A 20,531-nucleotide genomic window follows, 5' to 3' on the forward strand; every position below is an offset into this window, starting at 1 on the left:
ACACAAACACACACGCATCCTCTTACAGACTTAGATACTTTACACTCACACACACACACATATATACACTCTCTCTTACACTCACAATCCCCCAACCCCGACAGACAGACAGACACACACACACGGAGTGAATTTGTACTTGCAGAGTTACATTGTACTTTGCTCAAAAACTGCATGAATCCATGTAAGACTCTGTTAACACACTTTGTGATTACAATCAGTTTAAACATTATGGCACAGACAGGGAAAACAGGGGGCTAACACCTTCAACATCTTATCTGGCTGACACCAATTGTTACAGATAACCTGAGAATGTAACTTTTAAAACAAGTTTTGTGATTTATATATGAATGAAGTGAAACTATCATGGTCATTCCAATAGATGAGAGACTCAACAAACAATCAAGGTATTTTTCAATGTATAATTTTAGTTACATCACATTGTAAACTTTTGCTATAAATTCTGTGTCTTACAATAGTGTCCTCCACAACCACCTGATGAAGGAGGGGCGCTCCGAAAGCTAGTGCTTCCAATTAATCCTGTTGGACTCTAATCTGGTGTTGTGTGATTTTTTTACTTTGTACACCCCAGTCCAACACTGGCATCTCCAAATCAGAAGGGAAAATAGTACAGGCTACGGTCAAAGGCAGGAGAATAGAATTAATTGGACACCCTTTCCAATGAGGTGGCAGACCCATGATGCATGAACAAGACCCATTCCAGATGTACCTTTCCAATATGTATTCTTCCCTTGACAATGATGGAATTAAACAGCAGGTCAGTTTGCATTGAAAAAAAAAGAGAAATGAAAAGCAAAGTATTTCATGGTGGACTGTTAGGCTTCAATTACCAATCTTTTCCTGAAATATAAATGCACCATGGGAGGAGACTGGAACACCCAGAGGAAACCCGCGCAGACATGGGGAGAATGTGCAAACTCCACTCACTCACGTGAGGCTGGAAATCAAGCCCAGGTCCCCTGGTGCTGTGAGGCAGAAACATTAACCACTGAGCCACTGTTGCATGCTATGCCTCAACTGACAAAGGCAGGGGTCCCATTTGCCCTGTTAATAATGTGCCCGGCAGCCTTCAGATCCCTCTGGTTCAGACGCCCAACATTCAGGATCTGATCTCATGGTAAAGTGAGGAGGCTGAATGGTTTGACCATGGCTGCTCCTTGGATGCTGCCTGAACTGCTGTGCTCTTCCAGCACCACTAATCCAGCACATGGACCTGTTGCTTGGTTTAAAGCAGGAGACCTGAGTGAAATCAATTAGCAGTGCATGGGGTGTTTTAGCTGGGAGGACACACGCGAGGGTTAATCTGCCAGATGTGTAGATCTGGCTGTGAGTAGAAAACAATAACCAGAGGAAGCATCAGCCAACTTTTAGGTTGAATTGCAGAATGACTTAGAGACACATGGAATCTTAACATTGCACTTACATACTTTGACATAACAGTTCTGCGCTGTGAAACGCTTCCTTGCTGTCTCACTGATGTGTGACGTGGTTTAAGCATGTGATAGACTTACGTCTTGGCCCTTTGCACTGAGCAGAGTGTTGGGAGCGGACAGACTTAAACTTTTTTTTTGAGGCTGTTTTTGTTTTGCTTCCCTGGAACACACATACGAGACATGCCTTCCTGGACTCGAACCGTGGATGCCAAATATGGAGTTGGTGAGTTCTGGAGTACTATATGTGTGCCGTTTTAAAACTGTCGCCTCGGGAAAGCTTCCATCAGTCGGATTTAGTGGTAGTTGTATTATAAGAGTTGGAGCAACAGTTATTTCCTGGCCAGCTGAGTAGAGACGCTAACGGAAGAAAAAGAGAACAGGATGTGGTTCAAAATAAATAGTGTAATTGAAAAAGAAAAACGATATTTTGGTTGTGAGTATTAAGCAGTGTTCCCTCAAACAGTACAAAGGTAGTCCATTGAGAGAGTGCAATACATTCTCAATTCACCCTGCGGTAGGCTCAGTCACAGTGCCGTTGTGAATTGTAGTCTCCTGATGTGGCAGAAACTCTCTCTTGACGATCTGTAGTTGGCACTGAGGAAACACCTCAGAGAGATGTAAGAAATGGTGCAGGTGAACCTCTGAGCATGCTGGTTCTTCCTCTAGCAGTGTCCTGTCAGTGGGTGTAGCTTTGACTGGTTAAACTCCAGCACGCGTTTGGGAATCAATGAGTTTTGGCACTGTGAATTGTGCCTCAATTCTCACTCTCTCTCTGTCGCTTAAGGGTCTCAAGTGCCCTCCTAAAGGAAGCACTTGAGTAAATTGCAGAGACCCTTAAGCATGGTGCCCAGACACCTGACTCACTGACAACTCTGTCATTCTGATCTGCGCCAACCAGTGAAGATGGAGGAAGACTTCCGTCCAGAAAAAGAAAACACGAGAGTAATTTAGCATCTAAAACTGACCAGGATAGAGGACGAGAAGCAGTTGTTTTTACAAAGTTCAGCAGTACAACTTATCACAACTTTTGGCAAGTGGCTTGAAAGTTGGAGAGAATTTTATGTTCTTGCTGTGTGTTGATTAGCTGCACATTGTATTGTGCGAGCATTCAGCAGCCTGTTTGGATTGGATCAGCTGCCAGGATGTTTTCAAATTGATAAGGTTTCAATAAGGTTATACTTATAATTTTTAGTCTCTCACAGCCACCTAAACAACTCCACCCAGTTGCCCTATAAATAGTAGGGGGTGGTGCCAGAATGTAACAGATTTTGTCTGATTAAAATGTCACTATAATTCTGTTGATTTGTTTCTTCTTTGTGGACTGGGTCAAGCTTTCCCTTTATCAGCCCATTGAAATTTTTGAATGGGGCCATGCCTTTATCACACTTGATAAATGTACTGCTTTGTAGATAGAACTCCTTCGAAATAGGCCCTTCGGCCCAACAAGCCCACACCAAACCCATTCTCCTATCCTATTACTCAACATTTATCCTGAACTAATGCACCTAACCTGAACACTGTGGGCAATTAGCATAGCCAGTTCACTCTAACCTGCACATCTTTGGACTGTGGGAGGAAACCCGCATGGACACAGGGAGAATGTGCAAACTCTATGTCGGTAGTCACCTGAGTGTGGAATTAAACCCAGGCCCCTGGTACTGTGAGGCAGCAGTGCTAACCACTGAGCCACCATGCTGCCCCACAGTAGTATGCCTTAAAGAAAGATACTATCCAGCTGATCTTTGATTGTTAACCTCTCCAATACTGATTGAAATCATCTCTCTTTATTTACCCTATCAAAACCATTATCTCGAGCACCTCTCTACGTTAGAGGGGTGCTGGAAAAGCACAGCAGTTCAGGCAGCATCTGAGGAGCAAGAAAATCGATGTTTTTGGCAAAAGCCCTTCATCAGGAATCGAGCACCTCTGTTAAATCTCTGTCTAACCTTCTCTGCTGTAAGGAGAACAGCCACTGGTTCACTTCATATTCCTGAAGTCCTTCACACAGCAGCAGGAGTAAGCTATTTGGCACTTTGAGCTTGCTCCATCATTCAATATGATTGTGGCTGATCTGATGTGGCCTTTATCCCACTTGCCTGCACGTTCCTCTGACCCTAAATAATCACAAAACTGTTTCACTCCTCATTGAACATATTCAGTGACCTAACGCTGGGGGCGTTATTCCAAATGCTAAAACAAAACTCCCTCGTCGTGGAGTCAGAGGTTTTACAGCATGGAGTAAGACCCTTCAGTCCATCATGTCCATATTGGTGGTCAAACATCTATTAAACATAACCACATTTTCTAGCACATGGCCTGTAGCCTTGCATTCTATTACATTTCATCAAAATACTTAAATGTTATGAAGGTTCCTGTCTCTATCAGCATAAGACCATATAATAAAGAAGCTGAATTCAGCCATTCATACCATCGAGTCTGCTGCACAGTTTGATCGTGTCTTTTCTATTAATCCTTGATCCCCTTACATCATCTATCTCTGTCTTAAATACACACAATGACTTGGCCACCACAGCCCTCTGCAGTAATCAGTTCCACAGATTCACCACTCTCTGGCTGAAGAAATTCCTCCAAATCTCAGTTCTCAAGGGTTCTCCCTTCAGTCTGAGTCCTCAGGTTCTGGTCTCCAGCTGAAACATCTGCATGTCTACTCTATCCAGGTTTCTCAGTATTCTGTACATCCCAATCAGATTCCAACCCCTTTGCTGGCCTTCTAATTCCCATCAAGTGGAGGCACTGAGTTCCAAATACTCACCACCCTCTGAGTGCAAACATCGTTCCTAGATTCCCCTGCTCCTTTTCTTAAAAACTGTACCTCATATTTATTGATTCCTCTACAAGGGGGAAATGTTGTACTTGTTCTGTCCTGTCTATGCCCTCAGAACTATGCAGACCTCAATAAGATCACCTGTAGCTTTCTCTGCTGCAGAATCCAGATAATCCGATCTCTCTTCGTAGCTCAGTTGCTCCATCCCAGGTTAATATCCTGGCGAATCTCCTTGGCATCCACTCCATTGCACTCATATCCTTTCTATAGTGCGGTGACTAGAACTGTACACTGCATTCCAGCTATGGCCTAATTAATGTTATGTGAGTTCCATCGTAAGCTCATCCTAGATGTTAGTCTGAAAGAGGACAGGGTGATGATCAATGTGTTCACTTTTCAGGAGCTCCTTCAGTCTGTTATTGCAACTTAACTTGCTTCCACGAGAGTACAGACATGACTTTTATCACAAGGACATCATGTAGCACTGTTGCTTTAGCTCTATCATCCTGTGCTATGATGCATTTAATGTGTGATTTTTTCAGTATCTCTTGCCCTGCCCATCCTCAAATAGAAGTATATGAATCTTTAACAATAGAAATGACTCTATCAGGCTAATCGTTCATGTGAAATCCCAGAAATGCACTACGATAACACATCAGAGCTGCTGGAAACCAATCAGTGACTTCTAACTTTAGGTTCCACCTAACTGCCACAGCCTGCATTTCTACGAAACCAAGAATTCATCTTAAAAATGCAACAGCAATTATCTCAGCTCGATACAAATGCGGCTGTTTGCCACCAATGTTTATCAGTGACTACACATTGGAGGAGGAGAAAATTTTGAACACATCAATACTTAACTCTCAGACCAATCTTCACAACTGATCATTGCCTTAAAGACAGAGGACTTGCATTTGTGCTGTACATCACATTCCAAGGCATTATAAAGCACTTTGCAACATATTTAGTATTTCTGAATTTAAAAAAAACTGTAGATGCTGGAAATAGAAACAGAAACAGAAATTGCTGGGGAAAGTCTTGGTGTGGAGGTGCCGGTATTGGACTGGACTGGACAAAGTTTAAAAATCACACAACACCAGGTTATAGAACATATAACATCAAATAATATAGCACAGAACAGGCCCTTCGGCCCACGATGTTGTGCTGAACATTTGTCCTAGCATAAGCACCTATCCATGTACCTATCCAATTGCCACTTAAAGGTCACCAATGATTCTGACTCCGCCACTCCCACAGGCAGTGCATTCCATGCCCCCACCACTCTCTGGGTAAAGAACCCACCCCTGACATCCCCCCCTATACCTTCCACCCTTCACCTTAAATTTATGTCCCCTTGTAACACTCTGTTGTACCCGGGGAAAAGGTCTCTGACTGTCTACTCTATCTATTCCCCTGATTATCTTATAAACCTCTATCAAGTCACCCCTCATCCTTCGCCGTTCCAATGAGAAAAGGCCTAGCACTGTCAACCTATCCTCTTATGACCTATTCTCCATTCCAGGCAACATCCTGGTAAATCTCCTCTGCACCCTCTCCAAAGCTTCCACATCTTTCCTAAAATGAGGCGACCAGAACTGCACACAGTACTCCAAATGTGGCCTTACCAAGGTCCTGTACAGCTGCAACATCACCTCACGACTCTTGAATTCAATCCCTCTGCAAATGAATGCTAACACACCATAGGCCTTCTTACAAGCTCTATCCACCTGAATGGCAACTTTCAAAGATCTATGAACATAGACCCCAAGATCCCTCTGCTCCTCCACCTTACTAAGAACCCTACCGTTAACCCTGTATTCCGCATTCTTATTTGTCCTTCCAAAATGGACAACCTCACACTTGACACGGTTGAACTCCATCTGCCACTCCTCAGCCCAGCTCTGCATTATATCTAAGTCCCTTTGCAAACGACAAATGCCCTCCTCACTGTCCACAACTCCACCTATCTTCGTATCATCTGCAAATTTACTGACCCACCCTTCGACTCCCTCTTCCAAGTCATTAATAAAAATTACAAACGGCAGACAACCCAGAACTGATCCCTGCGGAATGCCACTTGTAACTGGGCTCCAGGCTGAATATTTACCATCTACCACCACTCTCTGACTTCGACCGGTTAGCCAGTTCTCTATCCAACTGGCCAAACTTCCCGCTATCCCATGCCTCCTGACTTTCCGCATAAGCCTACCATGGGGAATCTTATCAAATGCCTTACTAAAATCCATGTACACTACATCCACTGCTCTACCCTCATCCACGTGTTTGGTCACCTCCTCAAAGAATTCAATAAGACTTGTAAGGCAAGACCTACCCCTCACAAATCCGTGCTGGCTGTCCCTAATCAAGCAGTGTCTTTCCAAATCCTATCCCTCAGTACCCTTTCCATTATTTTGCCTACCACCGAAGTAAGACTAACTGGCCTGTAATTCCCGGGGTTATCCCTATTCCCTTTTTTGAACAGGGGCACAACATTTGCCACTCTCCAGTCCCCTGGCACCACCCCCATTGACAGTGAAGCTGAAAAGATCATTGCCAACGGTTCTGCAATTTCCTCTTTTGCTTCCCACATAATCCTAGGATATATTCCTAGGTTATAGTCCAACAGGTTTATTTGGATGTACTGGCTTTTGGAGCATTGCTCGTTCATCAGGTAAATCCTGACAAAGAAAAGCTAGTACTCTCAAATAAACCCGTTGGACTATAATCTGGTGTTGTGTGATTTTTAACCCTGGGAAAAGCCTGGCAGCATATTTCGAGAGAAATCCGAGTTAACGTTTTTGGTCCAGTGGCTCTTCCTCAGAACAGTTCTTCAGTACAGTCCATCTCTAAGGAAGGGTCACTGCACCTGAAACATTAACTCTACATCTCTCCACAGATGCTGCCAGACCTGCTGAGCTTTTCTGCAACTTGTTTTTGTTAGTACTTCTGAAGTTCAGTCTTCATTTTCGGAAACACTGCTGCAAATTTGCACTCAGTACGGACCACAAGCAACTACATGATGATTTGTTGATGATGGTTGAGGGACAAATATTGGCCAAGAGATCCGAGTTCTTCAAAATAGAACCACAGGATATTTTAGTTTCATCTTCAAGTGTAGGCAGGTCCTTGGCTTGATGCCTCCCTAATCCAACAAATGGAGCTTCTAACAGTGCAGTGTTCACTCAGAGTGAAATTTCAGATGGCAATGTGAAGTCTAGAATCAGGAAAGGACTTGAACTCTCAACCTTATCAATCTGAAGAAACAGTACCTGTTGACCCATGGCTGACATTTTCTGTGACTGTCCCATTCCTCGTGTCAGCTAATGGCATTAAAGCGTGGCACGTACTGAGTCAAAAAAGACAATGTTATTCTTTCTGCTCATTATGTCCAATGTCAGATGTATGTGGCAATTTATGGTGTCGTAGAGGAATGTTACTTTTCCTGTCATTAATTTCAACACTTCTGTTCGTCTCGCGGGCTAATGTTTAGAATATCTCACCCCATTTGAAGAAGAAGCCAGGTTGAAGGTTTTCAACAATGACTTGGCAGATAGTGGATTTCTTTCTGTTTATATAAGAACTTGCCAGAATTCACTGCTCTGATCCCCTGTGGCAGGCTGACTTAATACATGAAACTATTCATCTTAGCGTCAGCAGACTATTAGCGCAAACACCAAACGCAGGATCAAGCAGGCAGAGTATAGTAGAAATCTTGTTGGACTAATCATTCAGAGGCTTCGGCCTGAATCCAGTCAGAGGTCTGAGGGGTGCTGATCGTTAATAAAAGCTGGCTTAAGTTTGACATTGGCAATGAGGAAACCCCCAAGGTGAACCTCGAAATGTGCATTGTAGACAAACAAATTTTAAAAATTTTTTTAAAAAGTCACTAGTTTCTATACATATAAACAAAGAAGGATACCACTTTGACTGGGACAACCTAAGACAGGAGAAATGAAAACACGCACAAGAATTCTTCGAGGCATGGCATTCTAACTAGAACTCCATCAATAAACACATCGATTTAGATCCTATCTACCTTCCCTTGTAAAATGACATCACCCACCTTAAAAAAACCAAGACCTATAAATAGAGAGGTAGGACATACCATCAGCGCTTCCCCAGATACCCTCAATGATGATGTTACTTTGTCATGGTGATGAAACATCTGAAAACAAATCTTCCAGCTCAGGAAGCTAACTTGCATACTTACAGTCAAATATTTTTAAACCACAGCCACTATCATCTTAGAATCCCTACAGTATGGAAACAGGCCCTTCGATCCAACAGGTCCTACCAACCCTCCAAAGAGTAATCCACCCAGACCCATTCCCCCACCTATGTTTATACCTGAACAATGCACCTAACCTACACATCCCTGAACACTGTGGGCAATTTCCCATGACCAGTTCACCTAACCTGTTCACCTTTGGACTGTGGGGAAAAAAGCTGGAGTAGCGGCAGGGAACCCACGCAGACACAGGGAGAATGTGCAAACTCCACACAGACAGTCACCCGGGGCTGGAATTGAACCCAGGTCCCTGGCGCTGTGAGACAGCAGTGCTAACCACTGAGCCCCTCACCGTGCCACCCCATCACAAAGCTTAGGAAGTGCAACCACCTGGTTAGCACACAGCAAGTGCTTTCCTTTGTAATATTGGTCAACGTATAAGTGCTGGTGATTCTATTTCAAGTCCTCACTGCTTTTGTTTGAAATAGTACTGAAGCTTATTTACTGTTCACCAGAGACATGAGGCTGACATCTTGTCTGAAAGGTGGCCTCTTTGCCAGTGTAGCACTCCCTCATTATATAACAAACAGCAATTTATATTTATCTAGTGAATTTAACATTTTGAAACACACCAAGATGCTCTACAGGGACAATCTTAACTGTGGTGGCCAGCCACTTAAGCAGATATTAGGTTCAATGATCAGAAGCTTGGTCAAAGAGGTCGGTGTTAAGAAATGTTTTAAAAGAGGAAAATGTAGTAGACATATGGGGAGATGTTGATAGGGAGTTCCAGAGTTTGGAGCTGAGGCAACTGAGGACATGGTCATCAATGACAGACCAATTACAATTGAAGATGTTCAAGAGATGTTGATGAGCACTGATATCTCATGGGGGTGGAGGTGGGTGTGGGATTGGAGAAGATATGAGAGTTATGAGGCCATGAAGGAATTTAAAAAACAACAAGAAATTTTAAAAATCAAGACAGTGCTTGACCAATGCTAAATTTGTCAGTAAGCATTGTGGTGAAAATGGAACAAGTTCCTCTATGAGTTAAGACATGGGCAGCAGAGTTGACAGTGTAGAATGTGGGAGGCCAACCAGAAAGACGTTGGAATAATTAAGCCGAGAGCCAATACAATTTTGGGTAAGTGTCTCAGTGGCAGATTATCTAAGATGGTAACGGTGAGGCGAAAGTGGGTACTGCAGATGCTGGAGATCAGAGTCAAGATTAGAGTGGTGCTGGAAAAGCACAGCAGGTCAGGCAACATCCAAGGAGCAGGAAAATCGATGTTTCGGGCAAAAGGCCTTCATCAGGAATCCTGACAGGATAATGGCAAACCATGTTATTGGTGTTGAAGGACACGGTCATAGCGAAGGCATGGATGTGAGGTCAGAAGCTCATCTCAGTGCTACCAGGACTGCAGACAGATGGATTTAATGGTAGAATTTCCAGGGAGAGATTGGGAACTGGCTGCTAAAGGACAGATTTTTGGAGCAAAGACTGAAAACAATGGCTTTGATTTTGCCAGTATTACACTCGGGGAAATGTTTGCTTACTCAGCAGTGACATCAAATCGTTTAGAAATGTTGGTGGAGCTGAGAGGAGAGCACGAGGTGTTTATGTGGCAGAGTCCTGAAATAGGTCATGAATCTACAGCCGAGGAGAAAGTGAGGACTGCAGATGCTGGAGAGTCAGAGTCGAAAAGGGTGGTGCCGGAAAAGCACAGCAGGTCAGGCAGCATCCGAGGAGCAGGAGAGTCGAAGTTTTGGGCATAAGCCCTTCATCAGGAATATGGAGGTAAAAGGGATGAGAGATCAATAAGGGGGGGGGGGGGGGGGGGTGATCAGGAAGTGCAGGTAACTGCGAAGGTGATAGGTGGATGAAGGTGGGGCGTGATTGTGATTGGTCAGTGGGGAGGGTGGAACATGATAGGTGGGAAGGAAGATGGACAGGAAGGACAGTTTAAGAGGGTGGTGCCAAGTTGAAGGGTTGGATCTGGGATGAGGTGGGGAGGGGAGATTAGGAAACTAGTGAAGTCGATATTGATGCTGTGTGGTTGAAGTGTCCCGAGAAGGAAGATGAGATGTTCTACTGCCAGGCGTCAGGTGGCTTGGATTTGGCGGTGGAGGCAGCCTTATATGTCCTGGGGGAGTGGGACAGGGTAGTGGGTTTGTTTGGTGTGTGTGCATCTCCTCCACTTCTGCCCTTGATCCCCATCCCTCCAATCGCAACAAGGATAGAACTCCCCTGGTCCTCATCTTTCACCCCACTAATCTCCAGACACAGCACATTATCCTTCGCCATTTCTGCCACCTACAATCAGACTCCACTACCAGAGATATATTTCCCTTCCCATCCCCATCAGCAATCTGCAGAGACCATTCCCTCTGCGATTCCCTTGTTAGGCCCACACCTCCACAAACTCACCCTCTACTCCTGGCACCTTCCCTTTCCGCCAGAGGAGGTATAAAACCTGTGCCCAGACCTCCCTCCTCACCTCCGTCCAAAGCCCCAAAGGATCCTTCCACATCCAACAGAGATTTTCCTGAACATCCATCCACCTGATCTATTGTGTCTGTTGTTCTCTATGTCGTCTCCTCTACATCGGGGAGACAGGACGCCAACCTGCAGAATATTCCAGAGAACATTTCTGGGGCACGTGCACCAAAGAACCCCAACACCCTGTGGCCGACTACTTCAATTCTCCCTCCCACTCCCCCAAGGACATATAAGTCCTGGGCCACCTCCACCGCCAAATCAAAGTCACCTGAAGCCTGAAGGAAGAATGCTTCATCTTCCACCTTGGGACCCTTCAACCACATGGCATCAACTTGACTTCACTAGTTTCCAAATCTCCCTTCTCTCCAATCTCATTCCAGATCCAGCCCTCCAACTTGGCACTGCCCTCTTGATTAGTTCCATCTGTCCATCTTCCTTCCCACCTATCAGCTCCACCCTCCCCACCGACCTGTCACAATCAGCTCTACCACCTGCAATCACCTAGCACCTTCTCACCTACCTTCTCCCCCCCCCAGCCCTGCTCACCCAGCTATTTACCTCTCATCCCCCTACCCCATCCACATTCCTGATGAAGGGCTTATGCCCAAAATGCCGACTCTACTTCTTCTCAGATGCTGCCTAACTTGCTGTGCTTTTCCAGCGCCAAACTTTGCTGCTATGAATCTACAGCCTTCTGTCTTTGTGGTCAAAGTGCCAACTATTGGGCCAAGGCTGATAACTCACCTCTGGGACACCCGGACCAACCAACCACCCCGTGGCTCAACACTTCAACTCCCCCTCCCATTCCACCAAGGACATGCAGGTCCTGGGACTCCTCCATCGCCAGACCATAGCAACACAATGGCTGGAGGAAGAGCGCCTCATCTTCTGCCTCGGAACCCTCCAACCACAAGGGATGAACTCAGATTTCTCCAGTTTCCTCATTTCCCCTCCCCCCACCTAGTCTCAGCCCCAACCCTCAAACTCAGCACCACCTTTGTAACCTGCAATCTTCTTCCTGACCTCTCCACCTCCATCCCCACTCCCTCACCTTATCACCCTCACCTTAACCTCCTTCCACCTATCGCATTTCCAACACCCCTCCCCCAAGTCCCTCCTCCCTACCTTTTATCTTAGCCTGCTGGACACACTTTCCTCATTCCTGAAGAAGGGCACATGCCCGAAACATCGATTCTCCTGTTCCTTGGATGCTGCCTGACCTGCTGCGCTTTTCCAGCAACATATTTTCAGGCTTGTGTATTGGCTATTGTGTGGAAGAGGTATTCCTTTATGAAGAGACACATTCTTGAAGCATTGACAGAACATAGTGCCACAAACAGTCGTTTGATCAGTGCTGAACATCCAAAGATTCCTAGAAAATCAACCTTATCCTCCAGCCCAACACACACTTTTGAACAAGGCCTACAAAATGAAAACTTGGGAAGGCTCCTTGGGTAATTTTTGTTTTTGTTTTTTTTCTCCTCTTTGGAGCAGAGTGTGGTAGTTCCCTCAGCTGTTGCCAGATCAGAGATGAACTTGTTTAAACCTGACAGAGGGATATGGGACAAATGCTGGCAAATTAGACTAGATTAATTTCTGGTCGGCATGGACAGGTTGGACTGAACTGTCTGTTTCTATGCTGTACAAATCTATGACTCTATGATGATGAGAGACCATAGCTAGGACCATGAGTTCACTGTGATGAAGTGAAAGCAAAGAATTCCCTTTCCCCAGCCCAATGGCATTGTGGGTCTACCTACAGCACAGGGACTGTAGCGATTTAAGAAAGCAATTCACTATCATCATCTCAAAGACAACTAGGGATGGACTGTAAGTGATTCTCACATTGTGTGAATGAATCATAAAAATAAAATTGGAGGGGAGAGAAGAAGAGAGCCCCTCACTGCATTTTGACTCTCATATTACACATAAGCTAATATCGTTAGCATGTAGGTCAACAGAGCGCAAGTAGATCTTGAGACCAATATTTTTACACACAGCCACAAACCAATGTGACTGTGGTACATAGAAAGCTTCACGTCTCCCAACTCAAACTTGGTTCGACTTGTGGATCAGTAACGTTTTAGATGACCAATTTTTTAAAGATATCTTAACTAAAAATAACCCAGGATATTTAAATTGGTTTCCACTTGTCTCTCTTGCGAATCTCACACGTGTCATTTCCCCAGTGTTCTTAACCCTGTCAATGGTTCAAAGCTACATGGAGATGTCCAGCCACTAGAGTAAAAGCTGCAACCCTGAACAAAACATCAATTACCTGAAAACTGTCAGTGAGAACACGCCAACAAAATCAGAGGACTGAAGGTGCCCTGTTCAACTTTAACTGAATTGAGTAGAAGGATGACATGTTTGTGCTCTCTGGTTGTTTTAAAGGGCTTTACAGTGAATGGGCTGCTGTAGAAGTACAGTAACATTATTGTGACATGCAAAATGTAGGCAGTTACGCAAAACATCATGAGGAAAATGCTCAAGCAATCCATTTGAGTGATATTGGTTGAGAGAAGCGTTTTCATTGATGTGGGAGGGTCGTCTGTGTCTTGCTGGTCACCTAGACCAGCAGAATCTTTACCAGTGGAAGGGAATGAATCCCCACTGAGAGCACAGAACAGCCCGCAGTCGCTTCATGCTTCCAGGAGTGTGCTGAATGCAGGACATCTGCCCCCTCTCTGTGGGCAGAATTCTCGTCTCAAGGTGTTACCAATCAGTCTGCCAGGCACTACTGACCGTGCCTGGCACCATGGGAAGACCCCCCCCCAAGCTGTCTCTGGTTCACCACCGTGTAAATGAGAAGGACTGTGCACAGTTGGGGATGTCTGAAAGTCTTCATCACCAAACTGGGAGGGAGCACTCACAGAGGGCAAACCCTGGGGTAAATACTCTGCATGAAAGGGGAGGTCCTCAAAGGAGACCCCACATTCCTGCCCAAGGCCCAAGTGAGGTAACCTATTGGTCTTCCTCTCCAATATCCCGGAGATTGAATAGGAAGTGGTCCTTGACTGTCACAATTAGGGGAAGGTGGGTGGGGAGCTGTAGGGCCAGTAAAACTGCTGCAAGTTAGTGAAACTGATGGCTTAGGGGTATTATCACTGCACTATCAATCCCGACATCCAAGAAATGTTCTCAGGACCCTGGTTCAAAACCCATCATGGTGGAATTGAATTCAATTTTTTTTAAAAACTGGACTTAGCAGTCTAATGATGACCATGACTCCATTGCCAATTGTTGGAAAAATCCATTTGGTTCATTAATGTTCTTTAGGAAAGGAAGCTGCCATCTTTTACCTGCCTCCAGATCCACAGCAATATGGTTGATACTTGATTGCCCCCTGGGTAATGAGGGATAAGCAATAAATGCCGGCCTAACCAGTGACACCCTCATACCATGAATGAGGTGTTTGGAGCAGGGCTGGGGAAGAAAGTAGGAAGACCAGTCTAAGAACGATACAGCTCCCCCCATACCAGCGACCACAACATTTCTGCTGATAGACTATTGCCTCTTGTGGTTCAGGAGCTGCAATCTGCTGTTAGGCCAGACAGTGGCTGAGTAACGTATAGAATTCAGTAGACTCCTTCATCTCTCATTTATCCTTTCAGCTCCCTCTATTTGCATTTACTTCTTCCCAAACTTCCCAGCCAATTAGCCTTGAAAGGGCAAGTGACTCTCTCCCTGCCACAGGATATTAAAGAAGGCATTTGGTATGCTTTCCTTGATTTGTCAGAACATTGAGTATAGTAGTTGGGAGGTTATGTTGCAGCTGTACAGGACATTGGTTAGACCACTGTTGGAATATTGTGTGCAATTCTGGTCTCCCTCCTATTGGAAGGATGTTGTGGAACTTGTAAATCTTTACTGAACCCTTTCAAGGATTTTGCCAGGGTTGGAGGATTTGAGCTATAGGGAGAGGCTCAATAGATTGGGGTTGTTTTCCCTGGAGCATTGGATGCTGAAGGGTGACCTTATAGAGGTTTATAAAATCATGAGGGGCATGGATAAGGTCAATAGACAAGGTCTTTTCCCTGGGGTGGGGGAGGTCAGAACTAGAGGGTATAGGTTTAAGAGAGGGGAAAGATATAAAAGAGACCTAAGGGGCAACCTTTTCACGCAGAGTGTGGTACGTGTATGGAATGAGCTGCCAGAGGAAGTGGTGGAGGTTGATACAATTACAACATTTAAAAGGCATCTGGATGGGTATATGAATAGGAAGGGTTTAGAGGGATATGGGCCAAGTGCTGGCAAATGGAATGAGATTAGGTTAGGATATCTAGTTGGCATGGGCGAGTTGCACTGAAGGGACTGTTTCCATTCTGTACATTTCTATGACCCTATGTGTCAATGAAGTCCATCAGCCTTCTGACGATTCTGATTGCTTCTGAGATATTGGATAGATTTTGAGATATGGGACAGATTTCAAATTCAGAAGACTGGAGAGTGACAAGTGTGACTTATTCAAGAAAGGAAATAAATGGGTGGCCAGCAGAGTACAGGACATTTAGTCTAACATTAATGAACAACTTCCAATGTCTGAAATTAATTTAAAATGGAGATGAGGGGAACTCTTTTATGCTCTGAGGATCACGATTCTTTGGAACTCTCTACCTCCCACCCCACCTACTCCCGACAAGAATGATGGAGGTGGGGCCAGTGAACCTTTGTGATTTTGGAGAACATTTGCGGATCAGGTTGCAAGTTTGCTCGCTGAGCTGGTAGATTTGTTCTCAGACGTTTTGTCACCATACAAGATAACATCATCCGTGAGCCTTCGATGAAGCGCTGGTGTTCTGTCACGCTTCCTATTTATCTGTCTTGGTCTGTTGTGGTGGATGATATCATTTCTGGTACTTTTTCTGAGAGGTTGGTAAATGGGGTGCAAATTGACGTGTTTGTCAATGGAGTCCCAGTTTGAATGCTAGGCTTCTCGGAGGTCCTGTGCTTGACTTCATTTAGTCTGTCCCATGATGGATGTACTGTCTCAGTCAAACTGGTGTCCCTCTTCATCTGTGTGTATGGATACTAGTGATAGCTGGTCATGTCTTTTGGTGGCTGGTTGGTGCTGTCATGTGTCCTGATGGCTTGTTTCCTGCCCGTCAGTCCAATGTCATGTTTGCTGCAATCCTTGCAGGATATTTTGTATCACAGGGTCCTTTTAAATTCATCAGGACCTGTTTCAGTGTAATGGCAGATTTGTGGGCTACCATGATGCCTAGGGGCCGGAGTAGTCTGGTCATCTTCTGGTCATCCAGATGTGAGAGCATCTGGAGGAAACCCACAAGACATGGGGAGAATGTTCAGACTCCACACAGACAGTCGCCTGAGGCAGGAATCAAACCTGGGTCTCTGGTGCAGTGAGACTGTCATGCTAACCACTGAGCCACTATACCGCCCCTATTAACTAAAGCATCAACGAATTAAAGCTTACATCAACTGATGGAGGAAAGGCAAACTGATTTTCTTCAGGCTTAAAGTAGTTTTCTTTTCCTATAGCGAACAGTGAGCTCCTCAGCTGATGATGGGCAAAAGCTATTTAGCTACTTGAGAACAAATCAGATAATTGTGGGCAGGCAGAATACCTTCGTCATTGATAATTGGTCACTTTGTCCACAAACCAATCCATACCTGTTGCGAACCAAAGCTCCATCTTGATACAAACCCTTCAGTTGCAGTTGACCTGCAAACACCTTAGTAATTCAAAACTGTGTAAACAACACTCACAAAGAGAATCAATTTCCTTTCAAAACATGGCGATTCTTACAATCTCTGGTTTAAAACAATCTTTTCTGACTTCAGAACACAATTAAAGTAAAATGCAAGATCAAGAGACATGGTCTTCACAATAGTCAGGTTGCTCAGAACCTTATAGAATGGCGGACCAGGTTTGAGGAGCTGAATGGCTTATTCTACTCTTTGCTGGTATGTTTATAGACCAATGGTGGGCAAAGTTTTAGAATTAAGGTTCAGAGAAAAAATCAACAGGCACTTGGTGAGATTTGATTTAATTAAACAATGCCAGCAAGGATTTATAAAAGGCAACACATTCTTGATTTAATCAAATTAATATTTTGATGAAGTCACAGAGGAAGGGAATGTGTAAATTTATCAGTAGAGATTTTTTAAAAAAAACAATTGACAAGGTATTTCAGAAAATGGTGGTGAGAAAAGTTGAGATTTGTGGAAATTGAGGACCATTGTTAAGTGTTTTTTTATATGAAAAAGGTTTTTGATCTGTTCATGGCATGGTATTGTTGGAAAAGCCAGCATTTATTATCCAGTCCAAATTGCCCTCGAGAAGTTGCTCAATTTTGGAATATGGATTGGAATTTCAAAAACTTGTCAACGATAATAAGAATGAAGGAGTGGCAAACATTGAGGGTGATCCTCATTGTCTGCAACAAAGTACAGATATGGGCAGACAGGTGGCAGATGGAATGGAATAAAAAGTACTGTGAGGTGATTAACTCTGGCAGATGCAGAGGGAGAGGCATACAACCTGTGCTATAAGAGAGTGCAGGAACAGAGGGACCTAAGGGGAAAGGTGCATCCATCTTTGAAAATGACAAACATATTGAGAGAATGGTGAGCAAAGCAGATGGGACCTTGGACATCACGGAGAAAAATATTGAGTGCAACAGCGTGGAAGTTATGCTGAACCTGAGTCTATTGTATCCAATTCAAGTCACTACACTTGGTGAAGGTAACCTTTAGCGTATGCAGATATGATTTACCAGAATGCTCCCTGGGATGGAAATTTTAGCTACAAGGGGAGGTTGCAAAGTTTGTGAGTTCTTACTTCTGGAGCAAAGGATATTTGATTAGATTACTTACAGTGTGGAAACAGGCCCTTTGGCCCAACAAGTCCACACTGAACCCCTACATTTACCCCTTCACCTAACACTACGGGCAATTTAACTTGGCCAATTCACCAAACCTGCATGTTTTTGGACTGTGGGAAAAAAACTAGAGCACCCAGCAGAAATCCATGCAGAGAGTCACCTGAGGTGGGAATTGAACCCAGGTCTCTGGTGCTGTGAGGCAGCAGTGCTAACCATTGTACCACCGTGCCACCATGATTGTGACAAGATTGTGACAGGTTTAGAAAGTGCAGAAAATGAAATAATCTTTCTATTTTTTGAGAGTGCATGAGCAGTTTTAAGGTTTTGAGCAAGGGGAAATTTGAGGAAAAAGCTTTCCATGTAGTGAGTGGTAATGACTGCTTCTTAAGTGCAGTGACGTGGGAACAATTGATAATTCTCTGAGGGATTAAACCTCTGCAGATACAGTGGTCAAACAGGGCAATGGGACTGCTCAGATTGAGTCCATCCTAGCTCTTAGGGCATCCAGGGCATCCCACCCAGACCCAGACCTCCACTCCCCAACCTATCCCCACATTTCCCATGACCAATCCACCTAACCTTCATATTTTTGGACAGTGGGTGGAAGCTGGAGCACCCAGAGGAAACCGATGCAGACACTGGGAGAATGTGCAAACTCCACACAGACAGTCACCCGAGGCTGGAATCAAACCAGGGTCCCTGGCTCTGAGAGGCAGTAGTGCCAACCACTGAGCCACTGTGTCGCCCCTAATATCCTCTTCAGATTTGTAAATTCTCCACAGTAAATTATTCTACAGCCCAGTTCTTTCAAGGAACAGCTTGTTCACTTGAGCATTCCCTAACTCAACATTACTCTGCATTTCTTCTGGTATAGTCTTTCTAGAAACACAGTATCCCACAGGGCACTTCATCACAGACAAGTAGTATTGGAGGAAAACAGGGCATGACCCTCTTTGTAACACTAGATGCTCTGTGGTTTGTTTAAATGTCTGTTTGAATGTCAATAAATAGGCAATTGGATAAATTGGGTGGGAGGAGGAGGATGCAATAAAGTGGGTTTGGTTGGGGTCAGTGAGAAAGATAGGAGAGTCTAGGTGTGTGTGAGCAATAGAAATATAGAAAATCGTAATAGGTAGCCCATTCAGCCCTTCATTCAATATGATCATGGCTGATTGTCCAACTCAGTTCCCTGTTCTCGCTTTATCCCATACACTTTGATTTCTTCAGCCCCAAGAACAATGTCTAACTCCAACCTGAAAGCATTCACTGTTTTCGCCTCAACTGCTTTCTGAGGCAGAGAATTCCACAGGTTTCCCACACTCTGCGTAGTCGGGGGATTTTGGTTCTTGACTGGGAGTGTATTTGTGGGTGAGTGTGAGTGTTTGTGGAATTGGAGTGGGTTCCAATCTGCCTAACATTTCTTGAGTGATTATCCTTGTAAGTGTATTGGAGCTGTCTAGACTTACTGACGTAAAGTCAAATTTGCAAATATTTGGAGTTGGTCCCATTCTCTCAAATCCTTACAGAACCCTGTCTGTAGACTCTCAACATTCTCCCTAAAGTGTGGGACAGAGAACTGGGGGAAAAAAATACTCCAGTTCAGGCTGAATGAGTGTGTTTGACTTGTTTAGCCAAGAGTACATTAACTTTGTATTGGATTATTATCCCTAAAATGTTTCCACTTTAAACTAACTAATTTATTGTTACGGACTTTATCTTTGCACCCTCTTTTTAAGAATCCTTTGGCAAGAGCCCTCTTTGGAAGCTGTTGGAGTGTGTGTTTATTTCCAGTGATTACTGTATGATGCATGAGTGTTTTCACAAATACTTTTTCCATGCTGAATTCCAAACATCCTTGTTTTGAATCTACATGTGTGCACACAGTGCAGGATACATGAAATAAGGATCGAGAGACATGGGAGAGGGTGCAAAAGGGTTTCACAAGGGCGATAAGAGAATATAACTGTCAAGAAAGGCTGAACAGGATGAAGACTTTTTCTTTAGAATGGAAAGATCTTAAGGATGATCCAACAAATGATTACAAATTTATGCATTGATTAATAGGGTAGGCTTAGTGAAGATTTTTACATTTAGAACATGACAGAACATTTAGAACTGGAACAGAATTCAGCCTCTCGACCCTTTGGCTGTATGACTGTATAACTCTGCTCCACCATTTGATCATGATTGATATGTTTCTGAACCCCATTCTCCCGCCTTCTCCCTGCAACCCTTGATCTGCTTACTAATTAAGATCCTATATGTATCTCTGTCTTAAATATTCTCAATGACTTGGCCTCCACAGCCCTCTGTGGCAATGAGTTCCACTGATACTCCTGATACTCCACTCTCTGGCTGAAGAAATTTCACCTCCTCTCAGTTCTCCGAGTTGAAACATTTTCAGCATGCCTACTTTATCCAGGAGTCACAGTATTCTGTAAGCTTCAATCAGTTCCCCAGCTCCTCTTCCTAAACTCCATCAAGCACAGACCCAGAGTTCTCAACCACTCCTCTTATGAGACACCCTTTATAGCCAGGGTTCTTCTGGTGAATCTCCTCTGAACTCCTTCCAAAGCCAGCACATCCTCCCTGAGCTATGGGATTCAAAACTACTCTCAATATTCCAAATGCAGTCTGACCAAAGGCCTGTATAACCTCAGTAGTACATATCTGCTCTTATATTCTAGCCCTCTTGAAATGAACGCTAACATTGCAT

At 44.3% G+C, this 20,531-nt stretch overlaps 1 protein-coding gene across 2 annotated transcripts in view; it reads left to right on the forward strand.

The window, feature by feature from the left end:
- Window positions 1-1,546: 1,546 nt before the first annotated feature.
- Window positions 1,547-20,531, forward strand: part of LOC140481344 (dedicator of cytokinesis protein 2-like) — a 1,260,160-nt gene continuing 1,241,175 nt past the window's right edge. For both annotated transcript variants that reach the window (XM_072577382.1, XM_072577391.1), the window contains exon 1: window positions 1,547-1,677. In XM_072577382.1, coding sequence (XP_072433483.1) covers window positions 1,635-1,677 — 43 coding nt within the window. In that variant the 5' untranslated portion in view covers window positions 1,547-1,634. The remainder of the gene's footprint in view (window positions 1,678-20,531) is intronic.

Source organism: Chiloscyllium punctatum, chromosome 1, assembly GCF_047496795.1.
Source record: "Chiloscyllium punctatum isolate Juve2018m chromosome 1, sChiPun1.3, whole genome shotgun sequence".
Lineage (NCBI taxonomy): Eukaryota > Metazoa > Chordata > Chondrichthyes > Orectolobiformes > Hemiscylliidae > Chiloscyllium > Chiloscyllium punctatum.